General features: G+C 42.7%; 1 protein-coding gene across 11 annotated transcripts in view; it reads left to right on the top strand.

Moving 5' to 3' along the window:
- WIPF1 (WAS/WASL interacting protein family member 1) overlaps nucleotides 1–14,887 on the top strand; it is an 82,105-nt gene that overhangs the window by 57,361 nt on the left and 9,857 nt on the right. For 10 of the 11 annotated variants that reach the window (XM_043525295.1, XM_043525292.1, XM_037912233.2 and 7 more), the window contains 4 exons: nucleotides 4,707–4,795; nucleotides 6,311–6,440; nucleotides 10,637–10,798; nucleotides 13,213–13,980. In XM_043525295.1, the coding sequence (XP_043381230.1) occupies nucleotides 4,745–4,795; nucleotides 6,311–6,440; nucleotides 10,637–10,798; nucleotides 13,213–13,980 (1,111 nt within the window). In that variant the 5' untranslated portion in view covers nucleotides 4,707–4,744. Of the gene's footprint in view, nucleotides 1–3,670; nucleotides 3,740–4,706; nucleotides 4,796–6,310; nucleotides 6,441–10,636; nucleotides 10,799–13,212; nucleotides 13,981–14,887 lie in introns of those variants that run through there. The other variant, XM_043525294.1, reaches the window with a different exon arrangement.

Raw genomic sequence — 14,887 nt, 5'->3', positions numbered from 1 at the left:
CTTTGTCAACTTCTATCCTCTTCACTTTACTAGTATATAGAGTTTTCCTTTTAATAAATTGTCTCCTATTGGATGTGTCTGTCCAAACTATGCACCTGTTGGCCTCCCCCAGCCCTTTGTTTAAAACTGCTATACAACCTTTTTAATTTTACATGCCACCAATCTGGTTCCATTTTGGTTTAGGTAGAACCCATCTTTCCAGTATAGGCTCCTCCTTTCCCAAAAGGTTCCCTGTTCCTAATAAACCTAAATCCTTCCTTTGAACACCGTCCCATTCACGCATTGAGACCCAGCAGTTCTGCCTGTGTAATTGGCTCTGCACAAGGAACTGGAAGCCTGTTGGAGAATGCTACAATGGAGGTCCTGGTCTTCAATCTCTTACCTAGCAGCCTAAATTTGGTCTTCAGCACACCTTTCCTACCTTTCCCTGTGTCATTGATACACACATGTGCCATAACCACCAGCTCCTCCCCAGTTCTGCATATCCACCTGTCTAGATGTCTTGAGAGCTCTGCAACCTCCACACCTGGCAGGCAATTCACCATGTGGTTCTCCTGGTCATCACAAACCCAACTATCTGTATTTCTAATAATTGAATCCCCCATTACAGTTACCTGTGTCTTCCTGGTAACTTGGTTTCCCCCATCCCAGAGGTATCCTCAGTTCAAGGAAGGAGCTGGAAGGAGGGTCCCAACTATGGGATCATTTCCCCTCTGTTCCAGCTTGATGTTCTCACTGATTTTATCACTGATTTTATCCTTTCCCTTTTATCACTGATGTTCACTGATTTTATCTTTGAGCTGCCTAGGTGCATGCATTTTTATATATAGTGTCATTAATTTGCAATGACTTACCCAAACTGCCTTTGTTAGCTTTTTGCCATAGCATTTACATGAAGACAACAAATTATTTCCCATTTAACTCAGTTGAAGGAGTTAAGATTTTCTTATAAGTGAATAGCATGACTATTCCCTCCCGCCCCTCTTGGTATGATGACATAGTAATTGTGCAGGCAACTGCAGCTATGAAAAGACTGTATTAAGAAACAGGATGGTTGTGGTTTGCTGTAACAACTAATTTTCCTGTTGACTTTTTTTTTTTTTAAACAGGAAGTTGAAGAACAAAGCTGCATATTTCTTAATTAGCTCTTCTGTTAAATTTCAAACTTTAAATATTGAATTTTAGTATAAGAAGATTGGGAATGGATAGTATTTTGTTCACAGTTTTATTTGATGATCATAAGAGTTGGAAATATGCAAAACTCTGAAAAGAAATGTTCAGAACTTACTGGGATAGTGTCAATTAACGCCTACTCTGTCTGGAAATATTTCACCTGCTAATATTAGAGGTAACTCCTACAACTACAAAGATCAAAGAGCATTTCTATCAGTTTGGTTTGACAGCGCTGTGTGTAGACTCAGTAAGTTAGTCAGCTTCTCCTTTCATTTGCATTGGTGTCTCACAGAGCAACAGGAGAGAAACTTTTTTTAAAGGAAAATATAAACCTACAAACATTGGGAGAGAGACTCCAAGGCAAAAGTAGTGCCTGAAACCATTTTGAACTCCATTTTCTCCCCCAGTTAGTTAGATTTCAAGATGGTGGTGTGTTCTCCCCCTTTCTTCTCCCTGTTGAAGACTTTAGGCAGTATTGATTACGGTCCCAATTCAGGAAATTACTTACACACATCAGTGGGACTGAAGCACATTTTTAAAGTTAAGCGCATTCCGAAGTGCTTTCTTGAACTGCAGCCTATGTAAATTCCTTCTCTCCTCTCCTCTCCTCTCCTCTCCTCTCCCCTGTGTAGCATGGATTTTGTTTTAAGTGTATTTGGAATGCTTTTTATGACTTTATAAATAACCGGGAAAATAAGTTGTTTTTCCTCTTTGAAACACACTAGCATCTTAAGATATAAATCTCTATTTCTAAGCAAGATTTTTTTCCTAACACACCTAAACCTTCTTGTCATTTCTGAGATATTACAGAATTGCAAAGTGGTGACTCGAATCCAGACTAACAGCTCAGATAATTAAATTTCCCTTTTCTAGTATTAATCTGATTTTAATCCATGTATGCTATGTAGCATGAGGTAGAGCTGAAGTGAGTAGAATGTGTTTTATGCAAGTCTTGTTTTGAGACTTCAAAAATAAGTGTGGAAAAAATAAGCTTTGTGTAGTCCTCTGAATAACCACTGTGGGTAATATTGCTGTCAGCACGGAAGCCTGGAGGGTAACTTTTATGCCCACTCCCATGACTTTTTACCTGTTCTGCATAGGTATGTTTTGAGTGACTGACAGTGGCACCTTCTTCTAATGCCTGTTTATTTGAACAGGCAAAAGAAAAATATATGGGAAAAGGAGGCATCTTAAATAACAAACTAGCTTCCTGTTCCAGAAACCACTTCCTTTTAAATGTGTGCTTGTTACCTCCACTTACCTATGGCAGTGAGGGAGGCAAGTGTATAATGTTCCCATCTGTGGTGATCTCTTCTTTCCTGCTGCTACAGCTTCTGGCCCAGGAATTTGATCTTTCCTTCATTCAGCAGCAGTCAGCATGTTGAACCCATCCTGCTTCTCCCTCCTTGTCTAGTACTCAATGGCTAGGCTTCTCCGGAAAGGAGCAGCTGATTATAGAGGTAGCACTTTCTTTGCACTACCAATTCCCTTCATCTTCCCATTCCACCCTCTGCACCACAGGACTTGCTGGCAGTCTGTGGGACCTTCAGCCATAGTTGGCGAATCATTGATCTTAAGGATACCCCTAAGCTAATGCTTCTGAATGCAGCTGTGAAAAAACAAATAGAAAAGTTCTAGGACTTCTGTTCCAAAATGCCATCTGTAAACATTGGACTTGCACAGAACCTTTTTTTTTTGCTTCTTAAAGTCTGACCTATACTTTCGCCTTAATGAGATCTGCAAAAAACCCAAGGTTGAACGTTTTACTTTCATCTCTTCGAATTATCCAAGCATGAGATTTCAGATCACGGGAATGATGGGAAATCTGTAGTGTGTTTTCCTCAGAAGCCGAAACACTCGGGGGTAGATCTACACGTACGGTGGCGTGTTGAGTACAGACACTGCACATCCAGCTAGCAAGGGTACAAATATCAGCATAGATGGTGAGGCGCAGCTAAGGCGAGTAGAGGGCCCTCCACAACGGGGCCCCCAGGTGTGTACCCCGTACAACCCAAGCAGTGCCACCTACCTCTGCCCTGCCATTTTTAGCAGTGCAGTGTCCTGCTGCCTGCCTGCTGCAAGAGCCTATCTTCGCTGCAGTGAAAGGCTCTGGCAGGAGGGAGGAAGCTTCTGGAGCCTTTCGCTGCAGCATGTAGCTACACATGTAATGCCTATACTCCGCACACCGCCATAAGTATAGACATAGCCTAGGAGAGGCTGCAGAGAGGTAGTCTATTCTCTCTCAGTTGGGCAGTTTTGTGCAATTCCCTCCCCTCCCCCCCCCCGTGTTTATTCATGAAAGTGTCATTTGTGCCTGTCGCTGATAACTTGCTGTCACAGTATTTGGTAGGAAATCTTTCTCTGTCCCACACCCACTCAGTCTGTTCCTATGCCAAGCTGAGATTTTTCTTTTTAAAGTACATTGTACTCTGAGGTCTGGGTTTCTGCTACAATAATAATTTGCATTAATATGGTGCTTTTCATCCTTGCAGATCCCCAAATGCTTTGGGCTAAACTGCCCCTTACCCGGCCATGTGCGGAAGTAAGGCATCTTCAGCATGGCCAGGTAAGGGCAGCCCTGACTGCAGCTCCAGTGGAGTGAGGGAGAGAGTGGGCTGCTTGCCTGATGCTCCCTCGGTGAGGAAGCAGGTGGGCAGTGAGAGGAGCTGTGGCTGGGCATACTACTGGCCCGCCAGAGTAGCTGGCCAGGCACACCGCAGGGAGTAAGGTGCTCCCAAAGAGAAATGAAGTAACATACTTTCCCTTCCCCATACCAGTCACGTAGGGTAAATAGGGAGCAGAGAAGAGGCACAACTATTTCCTGGCATTCATGGCGAAGCTAAACGCTTCCTTTAGTCAGGGATGGGCATGAGCATGAGCCTAGTGTTTCACTGTAGCCCTTGATAAAATACAAGTTGTAGATGTAGCAGTACTTGCAAACTCCATCGTTTAAATGGCTCTTAGGGGACTGCATCCTTTTTTAAGTATGAATTTAAAAGTTCTAATAGCCATGGGTGTTTTTTCAAAGTGATGCTTGGAGATTTAGCTGTGTGACAATCCCTGAGACTTATCCTACAGTGCTTGCTCAGGAGAAAATCTCATGGGATTCCATGGGAACTTTGCCTGAGCATTATTTATTATTGCACGTTCTAAAATGCCTGCCACCAGAGCGAGTAGTGCAGAATAAGGGCCATCAACAGGAAGTGCACAACTGAATCCTCACACACTGCATATACATTGTGGTGGTATTGCTCAGTAATAAGACATCTTTACCTGATCTCACCTGGAATTATCATAGCTGCAAGCCACTGAAATCTTGTGTGAACCCCCAGTTTATGTATGTCACTACTGCTAATACTTGTAGCTTTTCTTGTCAAAGTTTAAAATACGAAATATTCTCCTAACACTGATTTATGCTCAAAAAATGTAGCTGCTAAATCTGTTAGCTAAGCAGGTGGTTCAGCAGTCAGGATAAAGTGTGAATACAAAGGTTATAGATTGGTTACTTTACTGTATCTCATTGTTGTTGACAGGTTTCATAGCAATATCGGGAAAAGTTCCACGATAGACCATGCCTGTCCCTCCCCCTCCAGCTCCTCCACCTCCCCCAACTCTTGCACTGGTAAGTTTCAACTTAGAAGTAGTCACATGAAATATAAATGTAAAATATTTGTTGTTACAGTGCACCATGTGGGTCATACTTAAAGGGGCAAATTCTGGACCTTTGTGCACAATTGTGTATCTCGGACTCGGGTGAGGGATTCCCTCAGTGGTTGGAGAATGTACGCTTTGCAGGAATACAAGTAGTGCTGCTACTCCTTCCCCCTGACTGACGGCATTACTGTCCGCACCTGCTCTGCATCCCCTTGCTCCCTCCATACAGGTCGGTTAGTCTAATATCCGGGGATATTCTCAACCTGGGGATCACGGCCATGTTTCAGGAGGTTGTGACCACCTTCTCTATCATCACAGCTACATGGGAGGAGGTTCGTGAGACTTTTTCTCTGTTGTAACATGAGGCCATCCTATGGAGAAGGCTGAGAACCATTAGGCTAATGGATTGTCCTGTTCGATGAGCCAGTGGCTTTGATCCATCCCTGCCCCACTTCCCCTTTATGCTGCCGCTGAAAGCTATGCCACACAAAGGGTGCAGAGGCATTCTGCTGTCCCTACTTCCTGGGAAACGTCCATGTTACTGAGCTGGCAAATCAGGAAACCCTTTCAATGATCATTAAATGATCTCACAACAAATTAGGTTTTGGGATCTTTTCTCAGCTGCAGTTTTGCAACAAAATGGATCAAAGAAGGGGAGAAACCTAATGCAACAAATTCAGTCTGAATGAGTAACATGTGTTTTCCGTCAATCATGAGAGGCTTTAGAAATGTCTGGAAAGGTTGGAACTCTTATTTTGTATAGCAATACAAAACATTTCCTCTCTTTTTCTAAACTTGTCATTACCCTTTCTGAATGCTGAGGTAATGCAAAAGTTACACTCTGAAAAGACAAAGCAGATGCAACTGAGGTTGGGAATCTTAAAACCTTGACTGGAAATCAGAAAGGCCTGTGATTTTTGAAGTGGAGGATCAACATTTTCAAGATAGATTTTAATGAAGAGAAAACAGTAGCCAAATGCTTAATTTCCATCCAAGGCATCCAGTGTTTGGATATGATGTACTTCAGTATGATTTTTTTTTTCAAAAACTTCAATTTTTCTGTGCAAGTCAGCAGTGTGTATGGTTTGCTCTTGTTCATTCTCCAAAATAGCAACCTTTTTGTTTTCTTCCATCTTTTCAATTATATTTTTAAATTGAGATTTCTAAAAAAGACAGATCTATCTTGGCTTCATATGTATCAAACATGGACTCTGAATGCTGGGTGGAAGAGAGGACTGTTTCAAATTAGACCAGTAGTGTGGCAATGGATCTTGAGTGCTGAAACAGAAGTAGATTTTTGGGGACCAGAGTCTTTGTTTGCAAGGCTAACTGCTTTTAGTGCCACGTTTGCAAGAAGGAGACTGTGACACGAAACTCATTTTGACTGCTTTGGGGTTAAAAACGGAGGTATCCATTTCACCCCTTACTTCAGCAGGTTGCTGCAGTTTTATTTCATATCTTTATTTATTGTTTCATTTTGCAGGCAAATACCGAAAAGCCTTCCTTAAGCAGGTCTGAACAAGCAGGGCGAAATGCTCTCTTATCTGATATTGGCAAAGGAAAAAAGCTAAAGAAGGCTGTTACTAATGATAGAAGTGCCCCTATCCTAGATAGTAAGTACAATTCTGTTTATTTTAATGTATTTAATGAATGATGAGTTAATGTGCAAAATTAGAGTAGTTTGTATAATCAGGAGGTGAAGAGATGCAGGGTGGTCAAGCAAAATAAATTATTGTAAAATGGTCAAATAATTTGCTATATTAATTCATGTATTAAATCACTTGAGATATCCATTACTGTTTATAAAGTGTGTATATTAATTTGTGTGCTAACTCTGGTAAGTCTATAGCAAAATGTAATTGGCACAACTAAGTGTAGTGGTGGGGAATGGGGGAAAAAAGTGTCTTCCTTTCGAGTTTTGCAGTACATGCTTATTTTAAAGGCAGACTGCAGTGATTTTTTTAAGTACTTCTTTAGATGGCTATAGAAAAATATTCTTAATTTCAAAGCCGTATCTAAAAATATCTTCACCCACCACTGATATGAAATGGTCAGCTGTTTTAATAATTACAAAAGGAACTGCATCTTGATGTCAGGACAGGATTATGAGAGCTGCTGGTATACAGATAAATGCAGATAACTGGCTCTGTGGATGAAGGGAAAGCAGTGGACGTGTTGTTCCTTGACTTTAGCAAAGCTTTTGACACGGTCTCCCACAATATTCTTGCCAGCAAGTTAATGAAGTATGGGCTAGATGAATGGACTATAAGGTGGATAGAAAGCTGGCTAGATTGTCGGGCTCAACAGGTAGTGGTCAATGGCTCCATGTCTAGCTGGCAGCCGGTATCAAGTGGAGTGCCCCAAGGGTCGGTCCTGGGGCCGGTTTTGTTCAGTATCTTCATAAATGATCTGGAGGATGCTGTGGATTGCACCCTCAGCAAGTTTGCAGATGATACTAAACTGGGAGGAGAGGTAGATACGCTGGAGGGTAGGGACAGGATACAGAGGGACCTAGACAAATTAGAGGATTGGGCCAAAAGAAATCTGATGAGGTTCAACAAGGACAAGTGCAGAGTTCTGCACTTAGGACGGAAGAATCCAATGCACCGCTACAGACTAGGGACCGAATGGCTCGGCAGCAGTTCTGCAGAAAAGGACCTAGGGGTTACAGTGGACGAGAAGCTGGATATGAGTCAACAGTGTGCCCTTGTTGCCAAGAAGGCCAATGGCATTTTGGGATGTATAAGTAGGGGCATTGCCAGCAGATCGAGGGACGTGATCGTTCCCCTTTATTCGACACTGGTGACGCCTCATCTGGAGTACAGTGTCCAGTTTGGGGCCCCACGCTACAAGAAGGATGTGGAAAAATTGGAAAGAGTCCAGCGGAGGGCAACAAAAATGATTAGGGGACTGGAACACATGAGTTATGAGGAGAGGCTGAGGGAACTGGGGATGTTTAGTCTGCGGAAGAGAAGAATGAGGGGAGATTTGATAGCTGCTTTCAACTACCTGAAAGGGGGTTCCAAAGAGGATGGCTCTAGTCTGTTCTCAGTGATAGCAGATGACAGAACAAGGAGTAATGGTCTCAAGTTGCAGTGGGGGAGATTTAGTTTCGATATTAGGAAAAACTTTTTCACTAGGAGGGTGGTGAAACACTGGAATGCGTTACCTAGGGAGGTGGTGGAATCTCCTTCCTTAGAAGTTTTTAACGTCAGGCTTGACAAAGCCCTGGCTGGGATGATTTAATTGGGGATCGGTCCTGCTTTGAGCAGGGGGTTGGACTAGATGACCTCCTGAGGTCCCTTCCAACCCTGATATTCTATGATTCTATACACCCAGGATGGGTGGTAGAAGCAATCTGCATTCCACAGGTACCACTGGCCCTTTGGCTCTGACTAGGTGTCTGTATTATATGGATGGAAACACTAAATCAAAAAGAAGATCCAGAAAAATATTTAATTTGCCTAAAAATATCTGGTAAAAGCATGTATTGTTCCCTGAATCTCTGATCTTCCTGTTACAATGCTTTAAAATCTAATCAGTCTGATAACATTTAATATGAAACAATTACATATTTATGTACAAGTTATCTTAAAAATATCTCCTGAATTATTTAGTAATGTTCTACTTTTGATCAAGTGCATGGAAATGCTCTTTAAATCCCATTACAGTCTTTCTGTAATGCACTAAAAGTCTCTGCACAACAAGACAAAAGTATGTGCAGTGTTGGGATAGTGCCCAAGTTGAGTCCTTATTTATGAATTGACCTTAGTATCTCTAAGCAAAATCTTAGCCAAACTTCCGAATCTGAACCTGGGAGGTGTCGCTCTGATGCGTGCAGTTGCATCATGCTGAGGTGACTCCTATAGAGTTACCTAGCTGGACATTTTTGTTCTATGCATGCAGAGGTGCTAACAGGCTACTTCACCTTGAATAAATATGTGCTAACAATATGTGTTAGCATCTGTTCCACCTTGTATTTTGTTGTGATGCTCTGAGTATCTGTCCCAAATCTGAAGAAAAGCTCTGTGTAGCTTGTTCGCTTGTCTCTCTCACCGACAGAAGTTGGTCCAATAAAAGACATTACTTCTTTCCAGTCTGGGGACAGAAATGCTGTGTGGCTCAACCTGCTAGATAGTGTTCTGATGCACTGTAGCAACTCAGCTGCATGACGGGCTACCTGTGCTGGAGGAGGTGCTCCATCCAGTTGAGCTGCTGCAGTGCATCAGAACTCTACTTGGCAGATGCAGAGGAGCCTGGAAAAGCACCATTCCTAAGGACTCTGGGAAGGTAGGAGTGAAACAGGAAAGAGGATCAAGGGAAACAAAAGCCCGTCCCTTTAGTAGGTCATGGGGCCACTGTCTGGTGACAGAAGGCATTTCACAGCCAGATCAGCCGATGGGAAGCACATTGACAGGCACTCAATCCGGACTTCCAAGGTGGGGGTGTAGAGAAATACAGCCTCGGCTAGCCCAGCATGTTTTAACCCTGGATTTTAATGGGAAGATGACTGAAGAACACCAAAGCACTAAAGCACTAAAGTGCACAAAGCACTAAAAGGAATGAGATCTCTTAAAAGTGAACCAGAAAAAACAAGCAAAGCAGATCTAGGGCCGCATGCAGCAGGGTGCCTAATTTTAAACAAGTGTGTATTCCCACTGAAAGTTAGACACATGTTTCACTACACTGCTGAATTGGAGCTATCATGGCAAGGCAATCAATGGGGATTAAAGGTAGATTAAATAGTAATATTAAAGGTGATGGGATCTATTTTCTTGTTTGCATGAGTTAGTAAACTATGAAAGATTAAAGTCTTATAGCATCCGATGAAGTGAGCTGTAGCTCACGAAAGCTTATGCTCAAATAAATTTGTTAGTCTCTAAGGTGCCACAAGTACTCCTAGTCTTATAGCAGGAACTCTCCAGAGGTTTACACCCTAAGCGAGTCAGAGCTGAATTTGGCCCAGTGTGCCTAACAAAGGGGAAGGGTGCAAGTGAGCATTTCTCCATAAATGCATCTTTTCTCTTTAAGAGAGAGACTACTGAATAGTGTGTCTCATTCACAGACCGGAAACCCTTTACAAAAGATGGGAAATACCATTCTCCCCTTTTTAAAAAAATTGTGGAAACTGAGGTGCAGAGAAATGACTTGCTCAGGTTCACATGGTATCAGTGACAGAGCAGGGAACAGAACCTAGGTCTCCTGATTTCCCCATCCTGTGCCCTGCTCATTGCACCATGCTGCTCTAAAGTAGTCCCTTGCCTTTATTTAGCACCAGGAAAATACTTTCATGTGTCATTTCAGTTACTGTGTCAATATTTGTCATGGTCAGAGTAGAGAGAAGCATTTTTATATTATGACCTGTTCTGCCTGTTAGAAAAACAAGCTAAAATCCATTCCTAGGCCTTCCCAAAACTATCTAAAAACAAATCACTGATCCCTTGAGGGGCTTTGTTCAATATGTATTTGTGGCAGCAACCCCATTGGTGACTGAGGTTTGTGCAAGTTCCAAGCCTCCAAATTGGACAGACCATCACCAGGAAGGACAGGTCTTCCATCTATAACCAAGCCTATAAATCTGGGGAAGGTGGAGAAGGATTAGGGACCAATGGCGTGGGGAAAAATGGAAGCCCAACATAAAAGTGTGGCTGAATACCAAGTGGAATTCTCAACACCCCAACCTATTCTAGTCCCAACTTCTGCTTTGTGCCTGCTTCATAATCCTGTAGTCCAAGACAGCTACAAGGAGAAGGAGAGGCTATGAAAAATACTGGCTATGTTTTAAAATTTCTGATTTTTGTTTCAACAGAACCCAAAGGATCTGGCGGTGGCGGCGGCGGCAGTGGCGGAGGAGGTGGCGGAGGAGGTGGCGGTGGCGGTGGTGGCTATGGCGGAGGTGGACCACCTGGCTTAGGAGGCCTGTTTCAGTCAGGAATGCCAAAGCTCAGATCTGCAGCAAATCGAGATACAGGTAAGGAGGATTTCCCAGATCTGTGAATTCAGTCAAGAATCTTAAAAGCTTTCTAAATGATAAATTTACAAAAACATTCATACAAGAGTAATAAAATAATGCAAGAGTTCTTTGGCTCAGGGAATACCTCCAAACATATGTAAACAAAATACAACTAAAATATCATTAAGGGGTTAACTTTAAACTCTCACACACAGTAAACTCTGAGGAAAACCAGCATTCACTCTTGTGCCTCAGTATTTCAGTCTCTATAGCAGGTACGGTCATCCATTGAGTAATTAGGTACAAGGAAGGGAGTTAAAAAAAACAAACACAGTTTCAGACTTAAATTTGGCTTTGTGTGTTTCATTCTTAGTGCTATGTTTTATAGGGATATTTGTGGGGGAGAAGTTAAATTCCTTCCTTCCTTTCCCCCCACTCCTGAAGGTATTACTGAGAAATAAAAATCTCCGGGATTGAGACCTCACCTGTGGTGTACAGCAATAAGGGCCAGATCCAGTCCATTGCTCTGTGTGTGCGCACCCTCAAAGTGTAGTATCCAGAGGATCCCAAGCTAGAACTCCCTTAAGCCCTAGAGAAACTGGCCTCCTCTTAAACTGGAGAGCCCATTTAACCCCATGGGAGCATAATTTACCTGTTAAGGTGTGTCAAACATCCCATCTGGCTGCAATGCAAGCTGTCAGCAGCAGCATGCATTAGCTGGATATACACACTTTTTTGTGTTTCACAGGTTTTCAAAGGAGCTGCCCCATAGAACAAAGCAGATTCTGCGGCGGGCAAGATTTATAAAATTGGGGATTTGCCACTTGTTGAGGAAGGTTGGGCCCTAGTGATTATTGATGTGAGAGGATATAATGGCTCCACCTAAATGTGTACTTAGGATGCTGTTAATGGCCTATGCTCATTATAGATCTAACTTAATCTTTCAGCACATGTTGACACAAACACAGACTTTCAGAGGTGGTTTTATCTATGTTAGCCTGTGCTGGGAACTCTTCTTAATCCAAAGGTTCCTGGCATAATAGGCCAGTGTTTCTTCAATTGCAAAACTGCCTCTTCCAGAGAAACACAAGCAAATCCATAAAAAAATAGTTATTGGAAGAGGGGAGAAATGGGAGTTTTTTTTTCTGGATTACTTTCAAGTCCTCTTCCTTTTGCTGAATTCTAGTGATCAAATATTGATTGAAAGTTAAGACGCTTCTGCTCACATGTTGAAAACCCTAAATCATTGTTCTTCACAGTTTTTCCAAGGAGAATTTCTTCCCTCTATGCTTTTAATGTTTGCATCAGGGAAGCCTGAAAATAAATCCTATTATATCATTAGCAGTGGTCCATAATAGCTCTAGTCCAGTGGTTCTCAACCAGGGGTATGTGTACCACTGGAGGTACGCAGAGGTCTTCCAGGGGGTACATCAACTCATCTAGATTTTGCCTAGTTTTACAACAGGCTACATAAAAAGCACTAGTGAAGGCAATACAAACTAAAATTTCATACAGATAATGACTTGTTTATACTGCTCTATGTACTTACATTTCAGTGTATAGTACAATATTTATATTCCAGTTGATTTATTTTATAATTATATGGTAAAAAATGAGAAAGTAAGCAATTTTTCAGTAACAATGTGCTGGGACACTTTTTTGAATTTTTATCTGATTTTTGTAAGCAAGTAGTTTTTAAATTAGGTACAACTTGAGGGTACGCAAGACAAATCAGACTCCTGAAAGTGGTACAGTCATTTGGAAAGGATGAGAGCCTCTGCTCTAGTCTACCATAAGTATCCTTTCTATGCAATCCTGCTGTGATAGAACATAATGGCTACATTGGAGCTGTTGCTACAAATGCTTTTAAATTACCTACTGAGTAGCCTTATGGGGACAAATCCAGTCGTGTGGCGGGCGGGGCAGCAGCCGCTCCCCCACCGAGCAGAAATGGCGCCTTTTTAATTCTTCGGCACCTTTGAAATTTTTACTCACTCGGCGGCGCTCCGGGTCTTCGGCAGCGGGTCAGAGGGAGCGGAGGTAAAAAAAAAGCGCCACCCCCTGATACTCACCCGGCGGCGCTCCAGGTCTTCAGCAGCATTTCGGCGTCGGGTCCTTCACGCGCTCCGGTCTTCAGCAGCATTGTGGTGGTCTTTCAGTGCCGAAGACGGGAGCGCGTGAAGGACCCGCCGGGTGAGTACCGGGGGGTGGTGCCTTTTTTTAATCTCCATTACCCCTGTTTTTTCCGCCTGGCTACGCCACTGGACAAATCCTGAAGACTTCAGTCAGTCCTTACAACCAGTGCAAAACTCCCAGTGCATTCAAGTAACGACTTGAAAATTTGGCCCATTCTCACAGTGTGTTTTACCTTCTCTTGCCTATTGCCTAGCCCTTTACCCTGATGTGAGTAGTATTTACTTCTCTGTTTCCAGATTCTGGAGGAAACAGACCTCCCATGCTGCCACCAGGAGGAAGAGCAACATCTGCCAAGCCTTTTTCACTTCCAAGTGCCGCTGGGAGATTTCCAGGGCCTTCTTTGGGGCAAAGAAGTACCGCTCCCGAACCACAGAGAAACCGAATGCCACCTCCGAGACCTGATTTTGGTTCCAAACCAGATACAGGACCTCCTCCAGTGCCAAATACTCCAAGACCCATTCCATCAGGTTTACACAACAGAATATCCCCTCCTGTGCCAGGAGTAAACAGGCAAACCAACGCAGGGCCTATCCCTCCATCTTTCCCAGGAAACAGAAATACAGGATTCGGAGGATCTATTCGCCAGTCGACTGCAAGTTCCTCGTCTTCTTTCTCTAACAGACCTCCCCTTCCTCCTGCGCCTGGAAAGTCAACAGATGACAAGCCGCCGCCACCACCACCTCCAACAGGAAACAGGGCACCCATCAACCGGGAACCTTCCTTTCCACCTCCACCGCCTCAAAACAATAAACCTCCCATTCCTTCCACGCCTCGGCCATCCACTGTCTCACAGGCTCCACCCCTGCCTCCAGGCAGGCCAGGCCCACCTCCAGTTCCACCCATTTCCAGTGGAAATGATGACATGCCACGTCTTCCACAAAGGAATCTCTCTCTAGGTTCTCTTGCACCTCCCAGCTTGCCTGGGACAGGTCGATCTGTCCCTCTTCCTCCCCCTCCAAATGAGCGGCCTCCTCCTCCAGTAAGAGATCCACCTAGCAGATCAGGTATGGCAGTGTGCATTTTTTCAGCTCTCCAGACCACCCTTGTAATGACTAAACTAATTGTTATCCGCGTGGTTTCAGTGACATAGCTGAATTTACCTCCAATACGAATTTCCTTTATGCTTTTCAGAATGTAATATGAGCTGTAGCTTTAAATTGATTGACATGCTTTGCTGTTGTTTGCCATATAAATTGAAGCTATAGACCAAAATGCCAACCAGTTTTAAAAATTGAAGTCCTCCTTTCACTGAAAGAGTGTGACTGACTGGTTTAATCAGTTACATCTTTAAAAATCACTATTCAGACTTGAATTAACTATCATGACCTGAGTTTGATTTGCAAGTTATTTTTGCAGAAACATGGGTCATGTAGTTGCCACTTTGTGTAATACTACCTTTCTTCAGTTGGGCTGATTACAAGCACCATGCCACTCAAGTCATTTTTAGTAGTAGTAGTAATTATGCTGTAGTATTTACACATTCATTATTATTATCATAGTTAATAGCAACTACAAACACTATGTTTGATCATTATATTCTTTGGTGCAACAAACTTGTTTTATCTGTGGGTCCAACTAGATGAGTAATCTTTACTCCCGGGAGTAATACAATTTGTCGGTGGCAATGTTCACAAGTAAAGGTTTGCAGAAATAGGCCCTGTGCATGTTAAATATCATGTACTTATGGTACTTATGGTAGTATTTAAGTTATTTTAACTTAACTTAAGTTAAACTTAACTTTAAGTTATTTTAACTTAACAGTCGTTAGCATAACAAGTGTCATTATATTTATGAATCAACTTTGTCATTTATCATATGCAGATTTCTAACGAGACAGAAAATAATATTGTTTCCATGGTGATATTTCATAATATACTTTGCCCTGTATCTTCTATTACTAATGTTCAAGAA

This window comes from Chelonia mydas, chromosome 11, assembly GCF_015237465.2.
Source record: "Chelonia mydas isolate rCheMyd1 chromosome 11, rCheMyd1.pri.v2, whole genome shotgun sequence".
In the NCBI taxonomy this organism is placed as follows: Eukaryota; Metazoa; Chordata; order Testudines; family Cheloniidae; genus Chelonia; species Chelonia mydas.
Note: the sequence above shows the minus strand (reverse complement) of the source record. Positions and strands in the feature narration are given on the sequence as shown.